Genomic DNA, 22,151 nt, shown 5'->3' on the forward strand with positions numbered 1-22,151 from the left:
GAAAGCCACCCTGGAAATGATACAGCTGATAGAATTACTAGACAAGGACTTTAAAACTATTATCATTGTGCTCCATTCACTCAGCAAGCCACAGGAAAGACTGACCCTTGAGTCCACATAGAAATTATAAATTGATTTAAAACTTCTAAAGGAATTTGTAACTCTGAGATGAAAAACAGACTGGACTGAATTAACAGACTACAGTATGTAGGAGAACAGATAAGTACATTCGAAGACAAAGCAATTGATTCAAAATAAAACAGAAATAAGACTGGGGAGAAAAAAGCAAAGCAATAGTGAACTTTGGGATAACTTCTATTGGCCAATCTGTGTGTAACTGCAGTGAAATATTTCCAAGTCTGATAAAAACTATAAGCCCATGGTAACAAGAAACTCAATGAATGTCAACTATAAAAAAACATAGAAAACTACAGTAAGGAATATCATAAATTGCTCAAAACCAGTGATTTAAAAAAAATCTTGAGAGCATAACCAGAGAAAAAGGTACATTACATACTCAGAAACAAACAAAAAAATTGATAGCAAACTTTTCTTGTAACAACACAAGACATTAAAATAGAGTGTCATCTTTAAAGTGTCAAGAGAAAAAAATTATCAATACAGAATTCTATACACCCCCCAAAAAAAGATGTTTTAAAGATGAAGATGAAATAAAGACTTTTGAGATATGCAAAGGCTAAAAGAATTCCTCACTAGCAGAACTGAACTACAAAAAATGTTAAATGAAGTCCTTTATACAAAACAAGCCTCAACAAATTGAAGAAAATTGAAATCGTATCAAGCATTTTCTCAGACCACAGGGCTTGAAACTAGAAATTGACCTCAAGGAAAAAACATCCAAACTCATGGAGACTGAATAGCATGCTATTAAATAATGAATGGGTTAATAATGACATCAAAGAAGAAATCAAAAAGTGTCTGAAAACACCTGAAAATGAATACACAACAGTCCAAAGTCTGTTGGACACAACGAAGGCAGTCCCGAGAGGGAAGTTCATAGCAATACAGGCCTACCTAAAAAAGACAGAAATACCCCACATAAACAACCTAATCCCACATCTACAAGAACTGTAGGAAGAACAACACACAAGGCCTAGAGCAAGTAGAAGGACAGAATCAAGATCAGAGTAGAATTAAATTACAGAGACTAAAAGTACAATGAAAAGGTTCAATAAATCCAGGAGCTGGTTCTTTTATCTTTAAAAAAGCCTTTATGGGTAAGCCTTTAACGAAACTCATCAAGAAAAAAACAGAGAGGACCCAAATAAATAAAATCAGAAATGAAAGAGGAGAAATTGCAACTGATACCACAGAAATACAAAGGATTATAAGAAATTATACAAACAACTATATGCCAAGAAATTTGAAAACCAGGGTGAAATGAACAAATTTCTAGAAAAATATAATCTTCCAAAACTGAATCAAGAAAGCCTGAACAAACATAACAGCTGGTGCAATCAAAGCAGTAATCAGAAAACTCTTGGCACTCGAAGCCATGAACTGGATGATTGCACAGGAGAATTTTACAAAATATGTAAGAAAAAGATAACCCCTATCCTTCTCAGACTATTCCAAAATATCCAAGAAAAGGGAAGACTCCCAAACTCTTTTTGGGAGGCCAGGATCATCCTAACTCCAAAAACAGATAAAGACACAACAAAGAAATAAAACTACAAGCCAATATCGCTGATGAACATAGACACTAAAATCTTCAACAAAATAATGGCAAACTGCCTCTAACAATACATCGAAAAGATCATACACCATGATCAAGTGGGATTCATCCCAGGAATACAAGGATAGTTCAATATTCGCAAATCAAGAAAGTTAATAAACTATATAAATAAAATGAAGGATGAAAATCACATTATCACAGATCTATTGAAATATGAAAAAGCATTTGATAAGTTACAGCACCCATTTATGATAAAAACACTTAGCAAAGTGCGAGTAGAGGAAGCATACCTCAACATAATAAAAGCCATATACAAGAGTATACTCAGTGGGCCAACATTATACTCAGTGGGCAAAAACTAAAAGCTTTCCCCTTAAGACCAGGAACAAGACAAGGGTATGTTTTCACCACTCTTATTCAACATAGTACTGGAAGTTCTAGCCACCACAATCAAACAAACAAAAAAAAAGAAGTAATACACATCCAGATTGGAAAGGTGGAAGTAAAACTGTCATTAATAACAGGAAACATAATAGTATATGCAGAAAACGCTACAGTCTCCACCAAAAAAACTACTAAACCTAATAAGTGAATTTGGCAAGATAGTAGAATACAAAGTCAATATTCAGAAATCAATGACATTTTTGTACATGAACAATAAAATATCAGAAATAAAAACTAAAAAAAAACCATTTACTATAGCAACAAGAAAAATAAAATAACCTTGAATAAATTGAAATAAGGAAGTAAAAGACCTGTACTCAGAAAACTATAGACACTGAAGAAAGAAATTAAGGAGGATACAAATACATGGAAGCATATGCCGTGTTCATGGGCTGGAAGAATTAACATCATTAAAATCTCCATACTGCTGACTTCCGGCCAAGATGGAAGTGTAGGTAGACACACTGTGCCTCCGTGCACAACCAAAAGAAGGAAAACAACAAATTTTAAAACAAAAAACAACCAGAACTGACAGGAAATCAAACTGTATGGTAGTCCGACAACCAAGGAGTTGAAGAAGAAACATTCATCCACATGGGGAGGAGGGGTGAAGACGGGCAGCTGGATGGAGAGGACTCGCAGTGAGGCGGTGGCTGGAGGACCAGGGCAGGTTGCAGCTGGTGGGCAAGGCAGCAGCTGGCGGACCCAGAGAGACAGGGAATGAGGACTGGGCAGTCCTTCATTTGTGTGCGGATAAACTGGGAGGAACAACTGGGGAGCAGGACAGACAGCACAACGAACAGTTCCAGCGTGAGAAAATAAAGCCTCAGACCTCTGACTGAAAACACCTGTGGGGGTTGAGGCAGCAATGGGAGAAACTCCCACCCTCACGGGAGATTTTGTTGGAGACACCCACAGGGTCTTAGAATGTACACAAACCTACCCACCTGGGAATCAAAACCAGAAGGATCTAATTTGCTTGTGGGTATCAGAGGGAGTGACTGAAGGCTGGCAGAGAGCTGAGCAAGTGGCATTGTTCCCTCTAGGACCCCTCCCCCACATACGGCATCACAACACAGGGAAGTGGGTTGCCCCGCCCTGGTGAGTATCTAAGGCTCTGCCCCTTACTATGGAACAAGCATTCTGAGAAAGGAAAATATGGCCTAAATGAACAGATCAAAGCTCCGGAAAAAATACAACTAAGCGATGAAGAGATAGCCAACCTATGAGATGCACAGTTCAAAACATTGGTAACCAGGATGCTTGCAAAACTGGTTGAATATGGTCACAAATTAGATGAAAAAATGAAGGTTGTGCTAAGTGAAATTAAGGAAAATGTACAGGGAACCAACAGTGATGAGAAGGAAACTGGGACTCAGATCAACGGTGTGGACAAGGAGAAAGAAATAAACATTCTAACCAGAACAGAATGAAGAAACAAGAGTTCAAAAAAATGAGGAGAGGCTTAGGAGCCCCTGGGACAACTTTAAATGTTCCAACACCCAAATTATAGGGGTACCAGAAGGAGAAGAGGAAGAGGAAGAAATGGAAACTTATTTGAAAATGTAATTAAAGAGAACTTCCCCAATCTGGCAAAGAAAATAGACTTCCAGGAAGTCCAGGAAGCTCAGAGAGTCCCAAAGAATTTGGACACAAGGAAGCATAAACCAAGGCACATTACCCAAGAATAACATTACCCAAGGTTAAAGGTAAGAGGAGAATCTTACAAGCAGCAAGAGAAAGGAGACAGTTATGTACAAAGGAGTCCCCATAAGACTATCAGCTGATTTCTCAAAAAAAAATTTTGCAGGCAAGAAGGGGCTGGAAAAAAGTATTCCAAGTCATGAAAAGCAAAGACCTACATCCAAGATTACTCTATCCACCAAAGCTATCATTTAGAATGGAAGGGCAGATAAAGTGCTTCCCAAATAAGGTCAAGTTAAAGGAGTTCATCATCACCAAGCCCTTATATGAAATGTTAAAGGGACTTATCTAAGAAAAAGAATATGATAAAAAATATGATTTTGAAGATGGAAAACATTTTGAGAGACTCTTAAAAAATTAAACATCAGTTACCAGATAACCCAATCATTTCAATCTGAGGAATTTACTCAAAAAATTGAATTTTGTCTAAAATTTGTACCAAATGCAGTAGCTTTGTCAAAACCCATCATAGATGAATAAACAAACTGTGCTATAGCCATACAATGGAATACTCTACATTCAATACTTAATTCCATAAAAAAGGAATAAACTATTAGTATATGTTTTAATATGGATGAAATCTAAACCTCTCCACACACAGTATAAATATATTTTTATAAAATTCTAGTAATGCAAATGAATTCATTGTGACAGAAAACAGATCACTGGTTGCCTGGGGATGCAAAGAGGTCTGAGTGTTTTGGGATGACAGAACCGTTCTGTACCTTGTCTTATTTCGTACGTGTACACATCACAGAATTAATCACTTTACGCTTTAAATGCATGTAGTGTATTGTATGTCATTTGTATCTCAATAATGCTGTTTTAGTGTTTTTTAAAAACAAAATGAAAACACTTCAGCCAATCAAAAGTAAAATTTATGCCCTGGCTGGTGTGGCTCAGTGGATTGAGTGCCGGCCTGTGAACCAAAAGGTAACGGGTTCAATTCCCAGTCAGGGCACATGCCTGGGTTACAGGCCAGGTCCTCAGTAGAGGGCACACGAGAGGCAACCACACATTGATGTTTCTCTTCCTCTCTTTCTCCCTCCTTCCCCCTCTATCTAAAAACAAATAAAATATTTTTTAAAAAAAGTAAAATTGATCACGAGCAGACCAACAGTGTAAGATATATCAAAGGAAATTCTTCAGTCTGAAGAATTACACCAGACCGAAAATCAGATCTACACAAAGGAACAAAAAGCACCAAAGAACAATAAATATATGGGCAAGCAAACATATTTTCCTCATCTTTACATTTTTAAAAAGGATCACTGACTGAAGCCCAAACAACGAGGGCGGGTGGGGAAGCAGACTGCTGCGGGCGGGGTTCTCGCGCGCACGCGGGGCACTGTTTCAGGACGGACCACCGCAGACCAGAGTGCACACTGTCAATCATACAGCAGTGACCAACCACATCAGCAGAGCGAATGAGTCAACAGTGGAAATAAATGGACTGGTAAAGATAATCAATTCAAAAAGGGCCAAAGAGAAACAGAACAGTTGGCACAAGAAGAAAATAGCAAAAGATAAACCCTCTCATATCAATAACTACATTAAATGGAAATGACTAAACCCTCCAGTTAAAAGGCAGGAACAGAGTAAATAAAAAGGAAGACCCAATTCTACTGTTTTATGTCCATACATGAAATAGAGATACATTAAAAGAAGTGAAAATATATGCAAAACTAACAAGAAAGCAGGAATGGGTACAATATCAGTCAAAGTAGATTTCAGTTCAAGGAATATGGAGACAAAGAGGAACATTACATAATGATGAAAGGGTGAATTATTAAGATATAATAATCCTAAAATAGCCCTGGCCAGGTAGCTCCATGGGTCAGTGTAGGTCCCGATATGCCAGAGTTGTGGGTTTGATCCCCAGGCAGGGCACATACAAGAACCAACCAATGGACGCATAAATACATGGAACGACAAATCAATGTTTCTTTCTCCTTCTAAAATCAATGAAAAGGACTTTATTTAAAAAAATAATAATCCTAAAATATGCAGAGCTCAAAATGAAGCACAGATTTATTAAACAAAAAGGTGAAATAGATAAATCTACAATTTAGTTGATTTCAACACTCTTCTCTCAGTAACTGGTCATAGACAGAAAGTCAGTGAAGATACAGAAAACTAGAACAACAGTATTAACCCAACCTGACATTACAGAAAACTGCATCCAGCCCCTGCACAGTAGACTCAATGCCCATAAAACATTCACTATTAGGCCACAGTCTAACACATAAAACAAGGCTCAATAAATTTTAAAGTTAAAATTATAGATATCTATGACCATTACGAAATTGTCTAACAAAATTATGTCTAAAAATTCACATATACTTAGCAGATAAACACATTTTTATGTAATACATGGTCCAAAAAAGAAATCACAAATGGAAAATGTTTTGAACTGAATGATAAACATGCTTAGAGGAAAATGTAACAGCTTTACATGCTTATAGTAGGAAAGAAAAGTCTAAAATCTGCAAGGTTCCATCTTAAGCAGCTAAACAAATTTGACCTAAATGGGTAAAAGAAATGAGTAGAAAATAATGAAATAGAATACGGACATACAATAGAGAAAAATTAATGAGAATAAGAGCTCATTTTTGAAAGATCTGTAATTCTGATAAACCTTTAGTTTGACCAAGACACAAATCGCCAAATGTCAGAAATAAAGACATTAAAAGCATAAGACACTTTTTTTTATGAGGCATACTTTTTGCCAATAAATTGGCAATATAGATAAAGTGGACAAATTAAACACATAAATAATGAAAATTGACATAATAGAAAGTATAAATTGCCCTAGCTCAGAACCGAGTTTACTTAGAAACCTTCTCGTGACAGGCATCTGCACCAAAGAAACAAAAGCCCTGCAGAGAACTTGAGGGCCCTAACCCTTTCCTTCCTTCCCGTGGAATCCTCAAGAAAAAGGACTCTAATTACCAGGCAAAACACGAGTCTTCAAGGCCATGACATGACATTGGGTAATGGCAGTGGGGGCGCTTTTGGTAGGATGATCAGAAGTCAAAAAAATCTCTCAAAATAATCATTTTTGTCTGCCATAAAGCTTGTGCTGTATCATAGGCCTGCTTGGGGCTGTGTCTCATTTAAGAAGTATAAACTCCTTTAAAATGCAGAGCAAGACCAGAGAAGGGGCAAAGGGGGAAGGCGGCTTGGAACAAGACCTGGACAGAATAGGATACTAGATAGCTGTTTCATCCTCGGGAGACTCGTAGTACTACTCAATGCCTAGAATGCTTTATGTACAAGTAGCTTTCTGGAGCAGGTAATAGAACTGGCCTACGAGTCAGGGTGCAGAAAACTCTATTAAAGGCCAACACCAACAGTGAATGAGTTCAGACATGCCTTGACACTTAATGAAAATGGAACAGAGATTAGGATGTAAGTCTCAGGGTCCTTCCCCCTCCACCCACTGCCACTGTCTCTGATCAAAATTTTGCCCTGTATTTTTCATGCTCAAAGTTGGCATTTCCCTCCAAGTCTGCTCATTAATCAATCGTCTATTTTGAGGAGGGAAAAAGGGAATACTTAGCACTGTAGCTGGTACACAGTAAATGCAAGCCTTATGTTAGCAAAACTATCCCGTATTTTTAGCCCTTCTATTGGAAATTGGCTTTATATGGTGATAAAAGCTGAATTTACTAATGCAAATCGCAGGAAGAAAATTTTAAGGGGTAGACGCAAAGAAAAGTGTCTTCTAAGCTCTCCACTGGGACCTCTATAACAAGAGATTAATAAGAGAAAACATACTTAAGCTTTACACAACACGGGAGCCCTCATAAGAAAAGAAAGACAAAGAAATGGTTAAACCCGAGTGTTTCTACGCTAGGTGTGAGGAGTGGAAAGTTGAGTGAAGGTACGATGGGACAGACATTGGGCCAAAAGGTTCACCGCTTCCCTCCTAAGACGGCTCTAGTAGTGCTTGTCTTCATTCAAAACAATTTTTGTTAGATTATCATATCTGTGTGCATTAAAAAAAACTGATACATTTTTGTGTAGCCATTTTAACACTGAAGATGGACGACAATAAGCAACATCTTTGGTATATTATGCTTTACTTCGAGAAAGGTAAAAATGCAACTGAAATGCAAAAGGTTTGTGCAGTGTATGGAGGTGCTGTGACTGAGCGAATGTGTCAAAAGTGGTTTGTGAATTTCTGTGCTGGAGATTTCTCACTGGAATGGACGATGCTCCATGGTGGGCGAGACCAGCTGAAGTTAACAGTGATCAAACTGAGACAATGACTGAGAAGTAACATTATCCCACTCGGGATATAGCCAACACACTCAAAATATCCAAATCAATAGTTATTGGTAAAAGTGAAAAACGTGTCTTTTACTTTACAGAAACAACTAAATGGACTTCTTGGCCAACTCAATAATTTGAGCTAAGTGTAGGAAACTGGGGGCGACTCGGGAAGGCCTGGACTTCCAGTTCCCTGTGTTCCTCTGGCTTCTGGCCTCTGGGTTCAGGGAGCGCACCTCTCACGAGAGGGTTTATGACCTACTTCAGGGGAACGTCAGCGAGCTTCTTGCACGTGCCATTTCTCAAATTCCTTCAGCTTATTTAGTATGTCGAGGTGCTGTATTTTGGGTTCATGTGCCCTGAACCCCATCAGCAAGTTTAACTCCACATTTAAACCAACTCATCCTTTGATTTAAATTTATTTAGAAATCACTACATTTAAGTGCAATTATATACAAGGCAAAGAATTAAAATGAAAAAGACTGGGTAAACTTAGATGAAAACCTACCTGGGGAAAAGGACCCCAAACAATTAGCACTGTTTTCCGCATTCTTGTACCTGCCCTTAAACCAAGCAAACCACTGTGTATGTTGTCAGGTGGGCACTAGACTTTTGTTGGGGGGCAGGGTTACACAAACGTCCAAGCCAAGGCAAGCTTACTGATTCAAAAGCATCTGCTAAGGAAAGACCTTTATATTAAAACTTGGCTTCCATTAACCACCTGATGTTTGAGCTCAATTACTGCCTAATAAAAAGCCTTTCTTCCCAGGTTGTGTTTTACTTGAAATAAAAACAAAGGTGGGTTTTGTTGTGTCTGAAACACAGCAGCCATATATCACAGCACAGCACAAGCAGCTGGTTTTCATTTCTTGCTGAAAAGAAATGACACTTTTATTTTCCACTGTTTTATTATAAAAATCAACATTTCATTTGTTACCGCTCAGCTTACTGTAATAATCAAAAGGGGGATTTATACAAGGTATTTTTATACAGTTTACATTAAAGCACTTATTTTACAAAAAGGGGGAAGTGAATAGTGGACAAGGGCTGACCAAATGTTGGCCATTAAAATATAAATACATCCTTGCAAAGCACCATCGTACCGAAGTCCATGAACAAGAAACACCAGCTGACTTTAAGACAAAACGAAGATTAAAGCTTAAGAAGAAATTTAAAAACACAAGGGATAAACATCTGAAAGCAGCACCAGATCCTTCACTTGCAAATAAGGCTGGTCCAGCTTCAGGTTCTCAGGATCCTCTTTACTCTCCTAAAATTTCTCCCTGCTAACCCCAGATACTTTTTTCACGTAACATTACATTCTATCAGACTCTCTTTTTAATACCCATGTTAAAAGAATATTCACATATATATTCACAGACATATATGTGCATCTCTACCCTGATTTAAAAAAGAATGGACAGTTAAGCCAAAGCAGTTGTCTATAATTCTTTGGTGTTAACTTTTAGTCAAACCCTAAGTAATGATGGGGGGACAAAGTTTTTGTTAGGTCTACAGTCCACTTCTGAGTACAAGAAATTGCTTAGTTTATAATTCTTATCTGTAGAGTCCTGAATATTTTTTGAATACACAAAATCAAGCCAGAAATATCCTGAGTACACAGATTCACAATATTCATAATTAAGAACTTTCAAAAATACAAATGTAAAATGATATATTTTAGGTCCAACGTCTTCTAAAACTTTGAGAATTTCAAGAGCTAAATTTTGAGACTATTATGAAATGAGGCCATCCCAGAAGTCAGAAACCACACAGGCTACCAGCACTTTCTGAAGTCATCTGTTATTTCTCTTGGCTCATTTTAGACTTGGGATAAGGAAAGAAATACCAAGTAAAATTAAATTTCTTGAGTTTAAAAATTCTGAGAACATTTTAAACACACGATTACTTCTGTATGACTCAGTTCATGTTTATATCTAGTGCGCAGTCCCATTTGCAAATGTCCGACCAACACACATGCCCCCCGCCACTCCAGACAGACTGTAACTTAATAGAGCATGGCATATTTGGGATTTGAAAAGCCCGAGATTTCTGGTGTTGAGTTTTGTTACACGTAAAGTGGTACACAATGTGTGGCTCTTACAGCAAATTAATGGAGTGGCATGTTTTCTCCTCCAAGGTACAAAACAATTTTAAAACTACACTTCCAAGCACCTAATGCAGGCACAGGGCTAGATGGGGAAACAGCAGCAGTACTTTTATTGCGGAGAAGCACAGTGCGTCAAGAGAGCCTCTCTGGTACCCAAAGTAAATAATGCCTCCCATGATTACTGCTATCAGGTCACACAAATACACGCAGCTCATTAACAGGCTAGGTAAGCCAGAGCTACCAACTGTTCTCAAGTCTTCTTTATTAATCTACCTTTAGAACAAAGCAAAGATTTTCCCCAAAACTAACTGCTACCTAATACCAAGGGAGGCTATTTTTAATATTCTAATATCAAATGAGTTGGCTTTACATAAATTATTGACTTCAGAGTTGTTTTTAAATAAATGCAGTCCTCAAATATACTAAAATTTTACTGCTCAAACCACCCCCCTTCCAATGTATCTACCTATATTAGGTTTCCAAATACACGTCAGCCTATTAGAACAGTTGTTCTCAAATGTATTAAAGGTTCAGAGCAAAACCGGTGAGCTGCTGTTTAGAAGACCAGGGCTCTCTGGTCTTCTAAAGACCTTGAAGGAACCAAGGTCAAGTTAGAAAATTTCAGGGTCATAAAAAAACCACTTCATTGTGGAATAGCTTACCACAGTGCACAGAATGTATGCTTTGCTAAAGTTAATTTCTCAGATAATCCTAATCACACCAATAAGTGGGCATACTTTAAAACATTCAAAATAAATACATCTTTAAGAAAGCTAATGACATTTCATTCATCCCCCGCCTCAATGGAAAATGAATCAAGACAAGGTAGTTGACTTAAGCTTAACTGTCCATGTAACCTAAGGGCCAATAAATCTTCCCTGAATCCCCACAATTCTCTCATTTTCAAGGTACTCCCCAAAATATTAAAAATCCATCTCAACTACTCCAGAAAGAGGATTCTGAGATTAAACTGAACCACCTTCAAATAATTTCAAATTGGCACACAAATTAGCATTTTGCAAGAAGAGGCCATTGCCATCGCAGTACAAGCACTTGGACTGAGATACAACAAGGCGGAGTTCTTCTTAGTCCGTCATAGTGCAAGTTCCCGCACGGGAAGCCTGCCCGATAAAGATGCACACTAAAAAATGTAAACATACAGAACTGTCAAATTCTAACCAATACCCAGTTATTGCTAACCTTTCAATCTTCATTTAAGCACGGAGTGCCCCTGTGTGTCGCAGAATACAACCGCAGTGTCCATCCTATCGGGCTGTGAGCACTCGGTTCCATCAACAGAAGAGTTAACGCTTGTCTGACTGAAATGATAGAAACTGATGGGTCACCATTTATTTATATGCAAAATCAAGTGTCCCGGATTCTTAACTAGGTGTCCTCAACAACCTAAGCATTATTCTGAAACCACTTTTGTTCCTCTCTAAAACATTTATTACTCAGGTATTTTTTAATTGCTTAAAGAAGTATTTCATTCTTGCTGATATTCTGAATCCTTTCTTCCATTGTTTTCTCTTGGGTCCTGAAATTGAAGCCCCAGCAAGATAGAATTTTTTTTAAAAAACCATTCAATAACTAGCTGACCAACATCTGTTAAGGTAAAAAGTACACTAGTTTAAAAACACATTCAATTTTAGCAGAGAAATGCTGAAAACACAGGAGAAGCAGAAAACTAACTTCTGGCAAGGTGGAGGAGCAGCGCTACTGTCGTTCCGCAGGTCAGCCCCTACGGCCAGAGGTCAGCCCCTGCGGCCAGAGGTCAGCCCCTGCGGCCAGAGGTCAGCCCCTGCGGCCGGGAGATGCAGCGGCCTGTCCCGCACGGCCAGGCAGGTGCCCCGAGGGCCTTCCATCACCCCCTCCACCCAAGCTCTGCCGGCTGAGAGGTTAACCGTTTGCCTTCTCATTTGACCTGTGTTGTTAAATCTGTTAAATCTTAATCGTTATTGGGGTAAGAGAGGCCACACAAATATATACAAGGTGATTATAAGGATAATTTGTGGATAATTTGAAAAAGTCTAACATTCACATTAGGTAATAGAAAGATACTAAACTCACATCACACATTAGAAGAGGTATGTATGTAGACATCATTCTGAGAAAAATTGGCCTAACAAACATGAAAATGTCACAAACAGTTAATAAAGGGAAAACCTTATGATAACAAAATTCTCCTTTTACACAGATTGTCTCTTACCAGAACACATTAAAATATTTTAGTAGGAAAATATATATAAAAATGATTTCATACTGTGATGTATATGCTGAAAGTACTGCAAGGATATATGATTAATTTACAACAAAAACATAATAGCTAAATTTGTAATTCTTAAACATTGTCTATATGTGTCGTCGTAAAAAGACAGTTTAATGAGCATTAAAACAATCTTAGAAGTAAAGAGGAGCAAGAATATGTCTAACCTTTGATCATTACGTGAAAACATCAGTCTAATTGAGGAGTTAAGCCTTCAGGGGAATGGAGCTAGTATAAATATTAAAATGAAACCTTAATTTAGAAAATTCCACTTAATTAACCTTCAGATAAAAAGCTCTGAATAAACCGTATCTTGGCAAACTGGCCTACAAAGCTGCTGGGGGAGCAGGGAAGGTAAAGACGCCCGGGGAACCGGACTCTGAAGGAGGTGCGGACAGAGACGCACACACGGCCGGCCCTGCAGCACCTCGCCAGGTGGCTGACCTTTCCTACCACAGCGGTACCCAGAACGGATTTTTATAAATACCTATTTCCCTCACTGAAATTGTTGGACTCCTGGAGAAAAAAAGCCCTATGTCCAAAGTTAGTATTACTTCCTTTATTATTTTTTTCAGGATTTCTTAAACCTGTTGGCCCTCGAATGTTACTTAACATGAAGGCTATTTGGCTACTTCCAAGTATCTATGGTTTGCTGCTCTGAGATGGACTGAAGTTTTTCTTCTTCTTCTTCTTTTTTTTTTTTGGTATCAATAAAGCCCAGACACTCCTGGTCACTGATGCCTTTATTATGCCTATTTCCTTTGTACTCAGTCACTTCACTGGGTTTAAGGCATGCTCTGTGTATTTAGTTTGCAAAAATAAAACTTTTAGTACAAATTTATTTTTATACAAATTTTTATGGCACAAGCAGCAAATCTGCTGTTTTAAGAAAATATATAAATATCCTTTTCTTCTGTACAAATATCTCCAGTATTCCCTACCCCACTTATAATCTGTAACTGTACACGGCCTGCCTCGCCCTCTCTCGTGTCCCCCCCCCTCCAGACCTCAGCCAGATCTGTGTGTGCATTTCTGCGTCGGAGGCAGTCAGAGGAGGAGGGCCCCTCCTCAGGAGGAGTCCGTGCAGGGGGACGGCGGCGGAGGGTACAGGTGGTGCGAGTAGCTCCTCTCGGTGTAGGGAGAAGGCGGGCAGCTTTCATAGTTCTCTTCCGCTGACAAGTACTGGCTCCGGGGGGTGGGCGGTGGGGGCACAGGCTCTGAGTCATAGTTCAAGTCACTAGTGTAGCCCTTGACTGCTGCCACCGAGGTCATTCTCCGGCTGGGGGCATAGTCACTGTCACAAACATCAGTGCTGCAGGGCGTGGTGGGGGGTGCAAAGTGCCGGTAACTATATGGCCTGTAGCTGGTATTGGAAGCAAATCAAGAGAAGAAGAGGTAGTTTTATTGAAAAGTGGTTTTCCCTATCAAAATACAGAGGTGTTGGATATAAACTTCATCTGGAAGATAATAAGCTACTACAATTTAAATCCAAGAGGCAATTTTCAATGGCAGATTGGAGGTGGAAGACAGCATGCATTTCATATTTGTGCATAAAATGTGATTAGAGGCAATTAAAAATGGATAGGATGGAAATGAAAGATGACCGTGGATGTGCTCTTATAGCTTTAAGTTACACTGTATCATGAAATAAAAAAGAGCTATTTAAAGTTATATCTAGTGGTCACGTCTGGAATATCTGTCAGTTACAGTTTAGTCTACACACAGCGGACCTCGCTCATTTCTGCCAGCTTCACACTACTCCACAGTCAGCGTTCCCTCCACATTCTTTAACCGCTCTACCGTTTACCTGATGAATGATTTAACGATGCCTGACGATTTCCTTCTCTATTTAAAAACAAAGCACTGTGCAAGCCAGACTAAACACTGTAGGCAGCCTAGGCAGCGCGTCGACCCCATCGGTGCTGGGTCAGCAGAGGAAACTGCTGTGGTCTCAGAGAGTTCTGACTCTCCGTGTGGAGATGAGCAGACTCTCGCAGGAGCAGCTCTAACTGAACGTCAGAACAATACAGTCTAAATATCCACACAGAACCAGTGAATTCTCTAATTATGTATTTGACCTAACTTATTTCTTACACTTGCTTACTTACCTTTTCAAGTAATCTATAGCTGTGAAAAGTTCGTAGCATGGCTAACTAGAGAAAAAGGCACTGGAAAGAGAGGATCACATTAGAGAAGGTAGGAGCTCATTTAGCACCCAGATTTTTCTTTTTAAACAGATTTTATTTATTTTTTAGAGAGAGGGGAAGGAAGGGAGGGGAAGAGGAAGAGAAATATCCATCAGTTACTTTCTGCACGCCCCTACCAGGGACCTGGCCTGCAACCCAGGCACGTGCCCTGACCGGTAATCGAACTGGTGACCTTTGAGTTCATAGGCCAGTGCTGAGCCACACCAGCTGAGCCACACCGGCCAGGGCAACGTGCAGGTTTTTCTATCATTTCTACTTCTACTTATAACTTCTTATACTTTTATATTTTAAATACGGTGAAGTTAATCTCACATGGTGTCTCATCCAACAAAATAACTGTGAGAGGGGCAAGAACAAGTGCAAAGCCGAAGTTATAATCCATAAAACACCTAGCGATAGAGAGTGCCACAGCTAACATGCCAGGACGCAGACCGTTCGGTACCATTAGGACTCGCCTCAGCAGAAATGGCTGCCCGAACACCAAGCCACAGAACCTGCTGAGCGGGTTTATCACAGTGTGTGCTTTGTTTTGTTTTTGTTTTTAACTGCGCACATGGACATGATGTCATAGTATCTTTTAGGTCTTATCGTTCTGTCCACTCAGGTGTCAAGCCTTGGTAAACTTTCTTGGCTCAACATTTAAAAGTCCCAACACTTCCCTTTTCATGGGAAAAAACAGGGAGGAAAGGAAGGAAGAAGAATCAACAAATTCTTTTAAGTTCCATTTTAAACAAAAATCTCAACAAATGATAAAAAGTGTCACTGAGCAGAAAGAAAGTGAGCTTAATTTGAGACGTGGGAAATGACTAAGAATTGTTTTTGATGTTATGATCATTTTAATCAAATATTTTATTCAATTTACAGAAATTTAAAATTTTTAAATAAAATTTTAAGTCTTTCCTTTTTTTTTTTCAATTTTCAGGTTTTTGCCCCTCTATTTTGGCATTTTAAAGCAAACCCGTGGCAGGGAAAGCAACATTTACAGTAAAATCAATTCAGAGCCTAGCCTATCTCAAATAATCTTATCTAAAAACTGAAATGAGAATTCTGAATGAGGGGGTATAATCATTTCTACCTGATTTCTATATATCTATCTGGTTACATCAGGGCTATTTGATTGAAATGCTAGGAAACACCTTATCCTGAAGACAACAGGCACTTGAGGAGTGCCGATAAATACTGGCACTAAGTGTGTAGACGGAGAATATGAAGCTCTTGACTATCTGCTGGCCTTTCAAATAAGGGGGAAGAGTAAGGGGCAACACTAGTACTTATGCTTATTAACCTGCTCACTCTGCTCTATCCATTTACAAATCAGCACAAAGGCCTACCCCACCCCCGTTTGACTTACAAATACATTTATTTTAGCGAGCCGTGATCCATTCTGTGCAATTATAACGTATGGAAACAAGGGCTGAATTCAAGCTTCCCTCAAGTTCTGTGCTCTTAAAAATCCCGCTGTTCTAGAGCTCTTGCAACTCTGAACCATCCAAGTCTTATCCCAATACTTTATCTTCAGACTATCAATCAAACCCAACCTAAGCAAGTAACCTATTTTGAAATCAGTTTGATGAATAACATTCTCTTAAAACACTGTCGAAGCATTGAAGGCTATACTCTGTTGTCCTAAAAGCCAGCATTTGTGACTCTCTTGTAAAAAATGTGTAATGCCCCAAAAGAAAAGAATTTGTGGTAGGGGCAACACTAGTATTAGCAAGACAAGTTGCCCATTCTCTCTCGGTGACCATCATCTCCCTATGCACTTGGGTCTACATCAAACTCACAACTAGAAGAATACTTCGACCTTCTAATAAAGACTTCAATTCATATTAGAGGAAGATGTGTAATAATACCTGTAGGACCTGTGAGTGGAAGGACTGTTTGAAGAATAACCAAATTCCATGGTGTAATGTGATCGCTCTGTGGCTGGGGATGGCGGAGGGTTCAAAATCTAAAAGGAAAGTAATGAAATTATTAAAATAACAGTGGTCTACCCCACACAGAGACTTAGAATTTCTTTCAATTTCTCTTCTTTCCTCTCTGTTCATATTCCTTCCCATTACACTATTAGCACAATCCTTTCTTTCCAAAGAACTGACTTTGGGATTGTGACTCTCAACTCCATACTACACAAATTCGTCACTGCTAAACACTGAAAGGTGATGAGAGGAAAATCTATCACCTACAAGTCACTGGTTTAAGTTCAGTATAGCTGGGTTTAGATTTTTTAAAAATATAATTGTTCAAAGAAAAATTACTGACATAGGAGAAGTACCATGTGTTTCCTCTTTTGGGAAGTCATGGAATGAAGGTCCTAAATGTCTCAGGACATACTATTAAGTAGTTCTACTTTTACTAAGTAGAAATTAATGTCCAGTGCTTCCATATGCCGATTACTATACAATAAATATAAAGAAAGATTTGTAAGTGCTAGCAAGGTGATGGTAAAGTCTACTTTGAACCTTATATGCCTAAATTCTATACTAAGTTTAAAAACTTTTTACATTACCATCACTGAGTACCCACACTGAAGTGAGGCAACAATCTAAGCTTCTGTGGGTCTTAGCATTCACAGAGAAACAGGAAAACAGACTGCTTACTGCCGGGAAGTAAGTGCCTTTGGTGCTTGAAGAACTACTGGATGAGGCTCCTGTGACGTGAGCTCGGTCATAAGGCGGTCCGCTGCTGCCCCCCATGATACTGAGGGAGCTGATCATTGATTTACCTCGAGACATTCCTAAAATGAAGGAAGACAAATACTGAAGATGAATAAGATCAATAAAGATGCATGACATAATTTTATTCACTATTAAGATTATAAATATCAATAGAGTTTGACTTTTAAACAATTTATGCCCCTTTTCTTTCTTTTTAAGAACAGTATATTTTATTGATTATGCCATTACGGTTGTCCCATTTCCCCCCTTCACTCCCTCTCCACCCTGCACACCTCCCTTCCACCCACATTCCTCCCCTTTAGTTCATGGCCATGTGTCATAAATTCTTTAGCTTCTGTATTTCCCACACTACTCTTGCCTTCCCCCATCTATTTTCTCCCCCTGTCTATGCTACTTATTCTCTGTACCTTCTCCCCTCTTCCTCCCACTCCCCTGTTGCTAACCCTCCATGTGAACTCCACTTCTGTGCGCCCTTTTTCTAATAATTATTGAAAACACTTCACAGAGAAGGGAAATGAATGTTCTCTAGTAGTGAACACTTCCATTGAGAGCTGGCCTAGAACAAGGCCAAGAACGGCTGCCACTCCCTCTGCCCACCCCAGAATGGAAGCAGAGCACTTCAAAATGAGATAAAATGAGAGGTTTTCAATCTCTAAGCAGATCTGAGGAAGAAAGGGCTGTGGAGAATAAAGGTTGTGGAGCAGAGCAGACTAAACAATAGAGTTGGTTAAAAAAAGAAAAAACCAAAAAACTAAACCCATTTTTAAGGGCATAAATACAATATATGGAAGATTATTTCTTCAGCTACTGGATGTAAATATTGTAATCACAACCACCAGTGCTAAAGATAAATTTATATTCTTTTCCAAGTGACTTCCTAAATTGCATTAACTGCCAATAGATGTGGTGACAGAGAATAGTATCAGTAACATTTTAAAAATCATGTCTGTTTATTTAGTTACATCCAGAATAAGTCCTCATTTTCAGAGGGCTTTTGCCTGAAACTGAGGGTGCCAGAAAGCATTGATAAGACATCTGTACCCTCTAGAGCAAGGGTGTCAAACTCATTTTCACCAGGGGCCACATCAGCCTCACGGTTGCCTTCAAAGGGCCAAAATAATGTTAGGAATGTATAACTATAACTACTCCTTAACTGTTAAGGAACCGAAATTGCATTCGGCCCTTTAAAGGCAACCACAAGGATGATATGGCCCCAGTGAAAGTGAGTTTGCCACCCCTGCTCTAGAGCAATGTGCTTTACCCAAGTGCAGAACTTCTGGCTACTTGGCTAGGCCTGAACCACCCTAGTCCCACTGTCACCACCTAAAGGTAAGAGAACATAAGACATTACACCCTTCCCTGAAGTCACCCAGATATTTCCAGACCTTTGTTTGCTGAAAAGAAATCTTAGTCTATTTATTGGCCCCCTTTAATTCGTGGGCTCAGTAGTACTGTGGTCACCTACAGAGAACCTAAAGAACTGTGGTTAAGACTTTTCACCAAGTGACTAGCTGATTCATGTTTAGTAGACTGCATCCAAAAATGCAGCGTATATAAATGGCTGTGTATGTTATTTGCTTTATAACATCCTTTGGCAGTTTCTATCAACCCATACCTCAGATGTTCTGTGTACAGAGAAGGTGCTTAAAGTAAAAGAGAACATTTGTTCTTAAAAATTTTTAAACCCAATGTGGTCTAGTTTGAAATGTATTCTGGGCAGTAAGTATCCTGGTTTCAATTATGGAAAATTGAGGATTCTGCCAGGACCCAAGAGTTGATTTTCTGTGGATCAGTGTTAACTTACCTGGAAGAGAGCCTGACAAAGAACTTGGGTGTGGCACATAACCAAGGGGCACAGAAGCTGGTCCATGAACTACATAGTCATTAGTCATGGTTTCTCCATCTCCCTTCATGCGTGGACACAACATCCTCTGGCAGATAAAGTATATGGTTCCAGACACAAAAATAGTGACAATTACTCCAATGACTGAACCAACTGTATTGGTGGGCGGTGGTGCTGGCTCCTCGGTTGGATCTAAAATGAGAATGCAGTGCAGTTATACAATGAAAAACAACTATAGATTCAAAGTAGTAATCAGAAACAGGGCTTGCTAGCAGACTGGGAAGCTAATGGAGACAAGTTAGAAACATTTTTCTTTTCTATGGATAGGAGAGGGGATCCAAAACAACTGGAATCATCTTATGGAGGGGGGAGGCTTGTAATACAGGCTCCCCCCACTAGGTGAGTGTTCTGGAAACCCGTCTGTATCAGTGCACCAGCTGGCGTTGTTGTGAGAGGCCACACCCAGCTTCAGTGAATTTTTCTGAAGTCTCTTTCAACACACTGGACCATTTCATGATGGGTGATTTATGAGTGCACCTGCCCATAAGGTGCTGTTTAGCAGTTTTTGACCAAAAACAACATTGACGCCTGTGCCGCAACCTCCCTATTCCCCCAATCTCATCTTGAACAACTTTTTTTTAATTTCCCCAGATGGAAAAAAGTCCTCAAAGGGAAATGTTTTGCCAATGCGGAAGAGGTAAAACAAAAAAACGGCAGAAGCACTAAAAGGCATCAAAACCAACAAGTTCAAAACCTATTTTGAGCAGTGAAAAAAAATCTTGATAGGTATACTGCATCAAAGAAAGTACTTTGAAGGTGACTGAAGTTTAAACCTGTAAGAATAAATCCACAATTTTTTATAAATAAATTCCAGATTTTGGGGTCCCCCTCATACCCGTACACCATGCCCCATGGATTATGGATAAATGTCATCATTAGGAATCAAATGAACTACCCTTAAGTGAAGACAGAAATAAGACAACACGTTGGGGAAGCATCGTATAAATGATAAAAATAAAGATGTTAAGTGAACCATAGAATTAAAATCCATTAAAATGTTTTAAATACATATATATATATAAAATCTATCCTACTTCATTCTTTATATCATTAAAATCAACAAACTTATTTTGGAATCTCAGAGTAAATTAGAAGGCCCAAACAGGTGAACTTGGAAAAGTCATTAAATGTTTTACCTGGAACGGTGAAACCAAAAGCAACTGTGAACCTGATTTTAGGCTTGAAAGGTGAAAGGAAATTAGAAGCTGAAGATGAACAATAGCTCTCAGGCTCAACATGCTGCTGCCTTCAGGGTGAGTCCAGCTGCCTGAGTGCGAGGAGCAGGTAGGTCTACGATACTTGAGAACTCAGAAAGAAAGCCAGCGCATGAGAGCACTAGGGAAGACCCTGCCCAAGGCATCCGCCTTCACGGAATTGAGGCTTTAGAAGCGCAGGGCATCGAATTTTAGAGGTAGAGAGAAAGAACAAAAGGGCGCATCCAATTTAGAACGTTACTCTTTGACTCAGAAGGAAAATTCTCCCATTCTGAATATAGTCCAGACTACAGCTCACAATTGCAGACCCTTTAAAACCCTTCCTTCTGTTTCGTCATACCTCAAATATCCCATCCGCACAGCTAAACTCACCCTGTGGTAGATTAAATGAAAGAAATGAGAGAAAACTGTATTACAAAAGTTACACAATTACGTAAGGGCTGCCAGTTATGTATTTCCTCTATGGCATAGTCTGAGGCATAGACCTGTGAGCAACCATCTCGACCTTTTTAGTGCCCTGAGCATTCCATTCTAATGCCAAGATTTGAGAGAGAATAGTTGATGCTGACAACTCCAATTCTTAGTCTCTAGGTCACATCTTGACTCACGGAAATCAGGCTTCTATCCTCACCATGACACTGAAATTAGTCTGGCAAAGGTCAACATTCTCCTGTTTGCCATATTCAATGAACCTTTCACCTCACGGGCCTTTCTATACTTTCAATAGAAAGTATAGAAATACTGCTGGCTGTTGTTTTCCTCAAAAATGTCTGATCAATATCCTTCCAAGACACCACTTTCTTAGCTTCACTTCTCTAATTATTCTGTTTCCTTTTGCTGGCTTCATTCTCTTCTATCTGACTTCTAAGTACTGTTGCTTCCTAGAGTTCTGTCTACCCCCTGCTACTTTCCTCCCCTACTTAACTTTCACTGGGAGATTTTATCCACTGCCTCCGCTTGAATTATCATTAATAACTGAAGGGCCCAACCCTCTCTCTTGAGCTACAGACCCATATGGTCAACTTTCTGAACAGCTTCCATGGGACATCTCATGGGCAACTTTAATGCAACATATTCAAATTGAACTCAATGTCACCATTATCTGCCATGTTTCCTAAGTTCCAGGGGTAAAGCAGATCATAAATAAATGAGGTGCCTGTAGCAAAGGTATTTGCATTAAATAAAAAACAAAAATAAAGTAATAAAAGCCCCTTACATCAGCCAAACATGACATCTGCAGCCAAGACATGGAATGGTACTTGAGTTGGCAGTCCCTGCTATGTATTCTAGTTAATGAAATGACTCCTGTCACTCAGTGAGGTAGCTGTGTGTCAACCTCAGCTTATCAACTAAATCTAAATGGTTACCAAACCCTTTTATTTTATTTCCAAAATAAATCAATCTACCTACCATACTGCTCCTTCTTGACTTAGATCCTCATCACCTTCTGCCTGACCTACAATAGTCTCCCAAGCATTTTTAAATTACAGGCTGCAAGTTATTAGACAGTGAAAACAGTTTAGTGGGTTGAAATGAACATTTAAAAATGGAAAATGTCAGAATGCATTCTACATAATATGGATAAACACTGTTGTATGACATTATTTACACGTGTACCCATGTCATTGTAACCTCTTGACTTGGTCAAAAGATT

At 39.1% G+C, this 22,151-nt stretch overlaps 1 protein-coding gene across 1 annotated transcript in view; it reads right to left on the reverse strand.

Annotated features, from left to right (window-relative positions):
• Nucleotides 1-8,975: 8,975 nt before the first annotated feature.
• Nucleotides 8,976-22,151, reverse strand: part of LRP6 (LDL receptor related protein 6) — a 143,621-nt gene continuing 130,445 nt past the window's right edge. Inside the window, exons 20-23 of the mRNA XM_037164802.2 lie at nucleotides 19,185-19,415; nucleotides 17,303-17,439; nucleotides 16,556-16,653; nucleotides 8,976-13,858 (exon numbers count right to left, since the gene is read on the reverse strand). Coding sequence (XP_037020697.1) covers nucleotides 13,564-13,858; nucleotides 16,556-16,653; nucleotides 17,303-17,439; nucleotides 19,185-19,415 — 761 coding nt within the window. The 3' untranslated portion in view covers nucleotides 8,976-13,563. The remainder of the gene's footprint in view (nucleotides 13,859-16,555; nucleotides 16,654-17,302; nucleotides 17,440-19,184; nucleotides 19,416-22,151) is intronic.

The sequence above is a fragment of the Artibeus jamaicensis genome, unplaced genomic scaffold (assembly GCF_021234435.1).
Source record: "Artibeus jamaicensis isolate MK-2021 breed Jamaican fruit bat unplaced genomic scaffold, CSHL_Jam_final contig_233, whole genome shotgun sequence".
In the NCBI taxonomy this organism is placed as follows: Eukaryota; Metazoa; Chordata; class Mammalia; order Chiroptera; family Phyllostomidae; genus Artibeus; species Artibeus jamaicensis.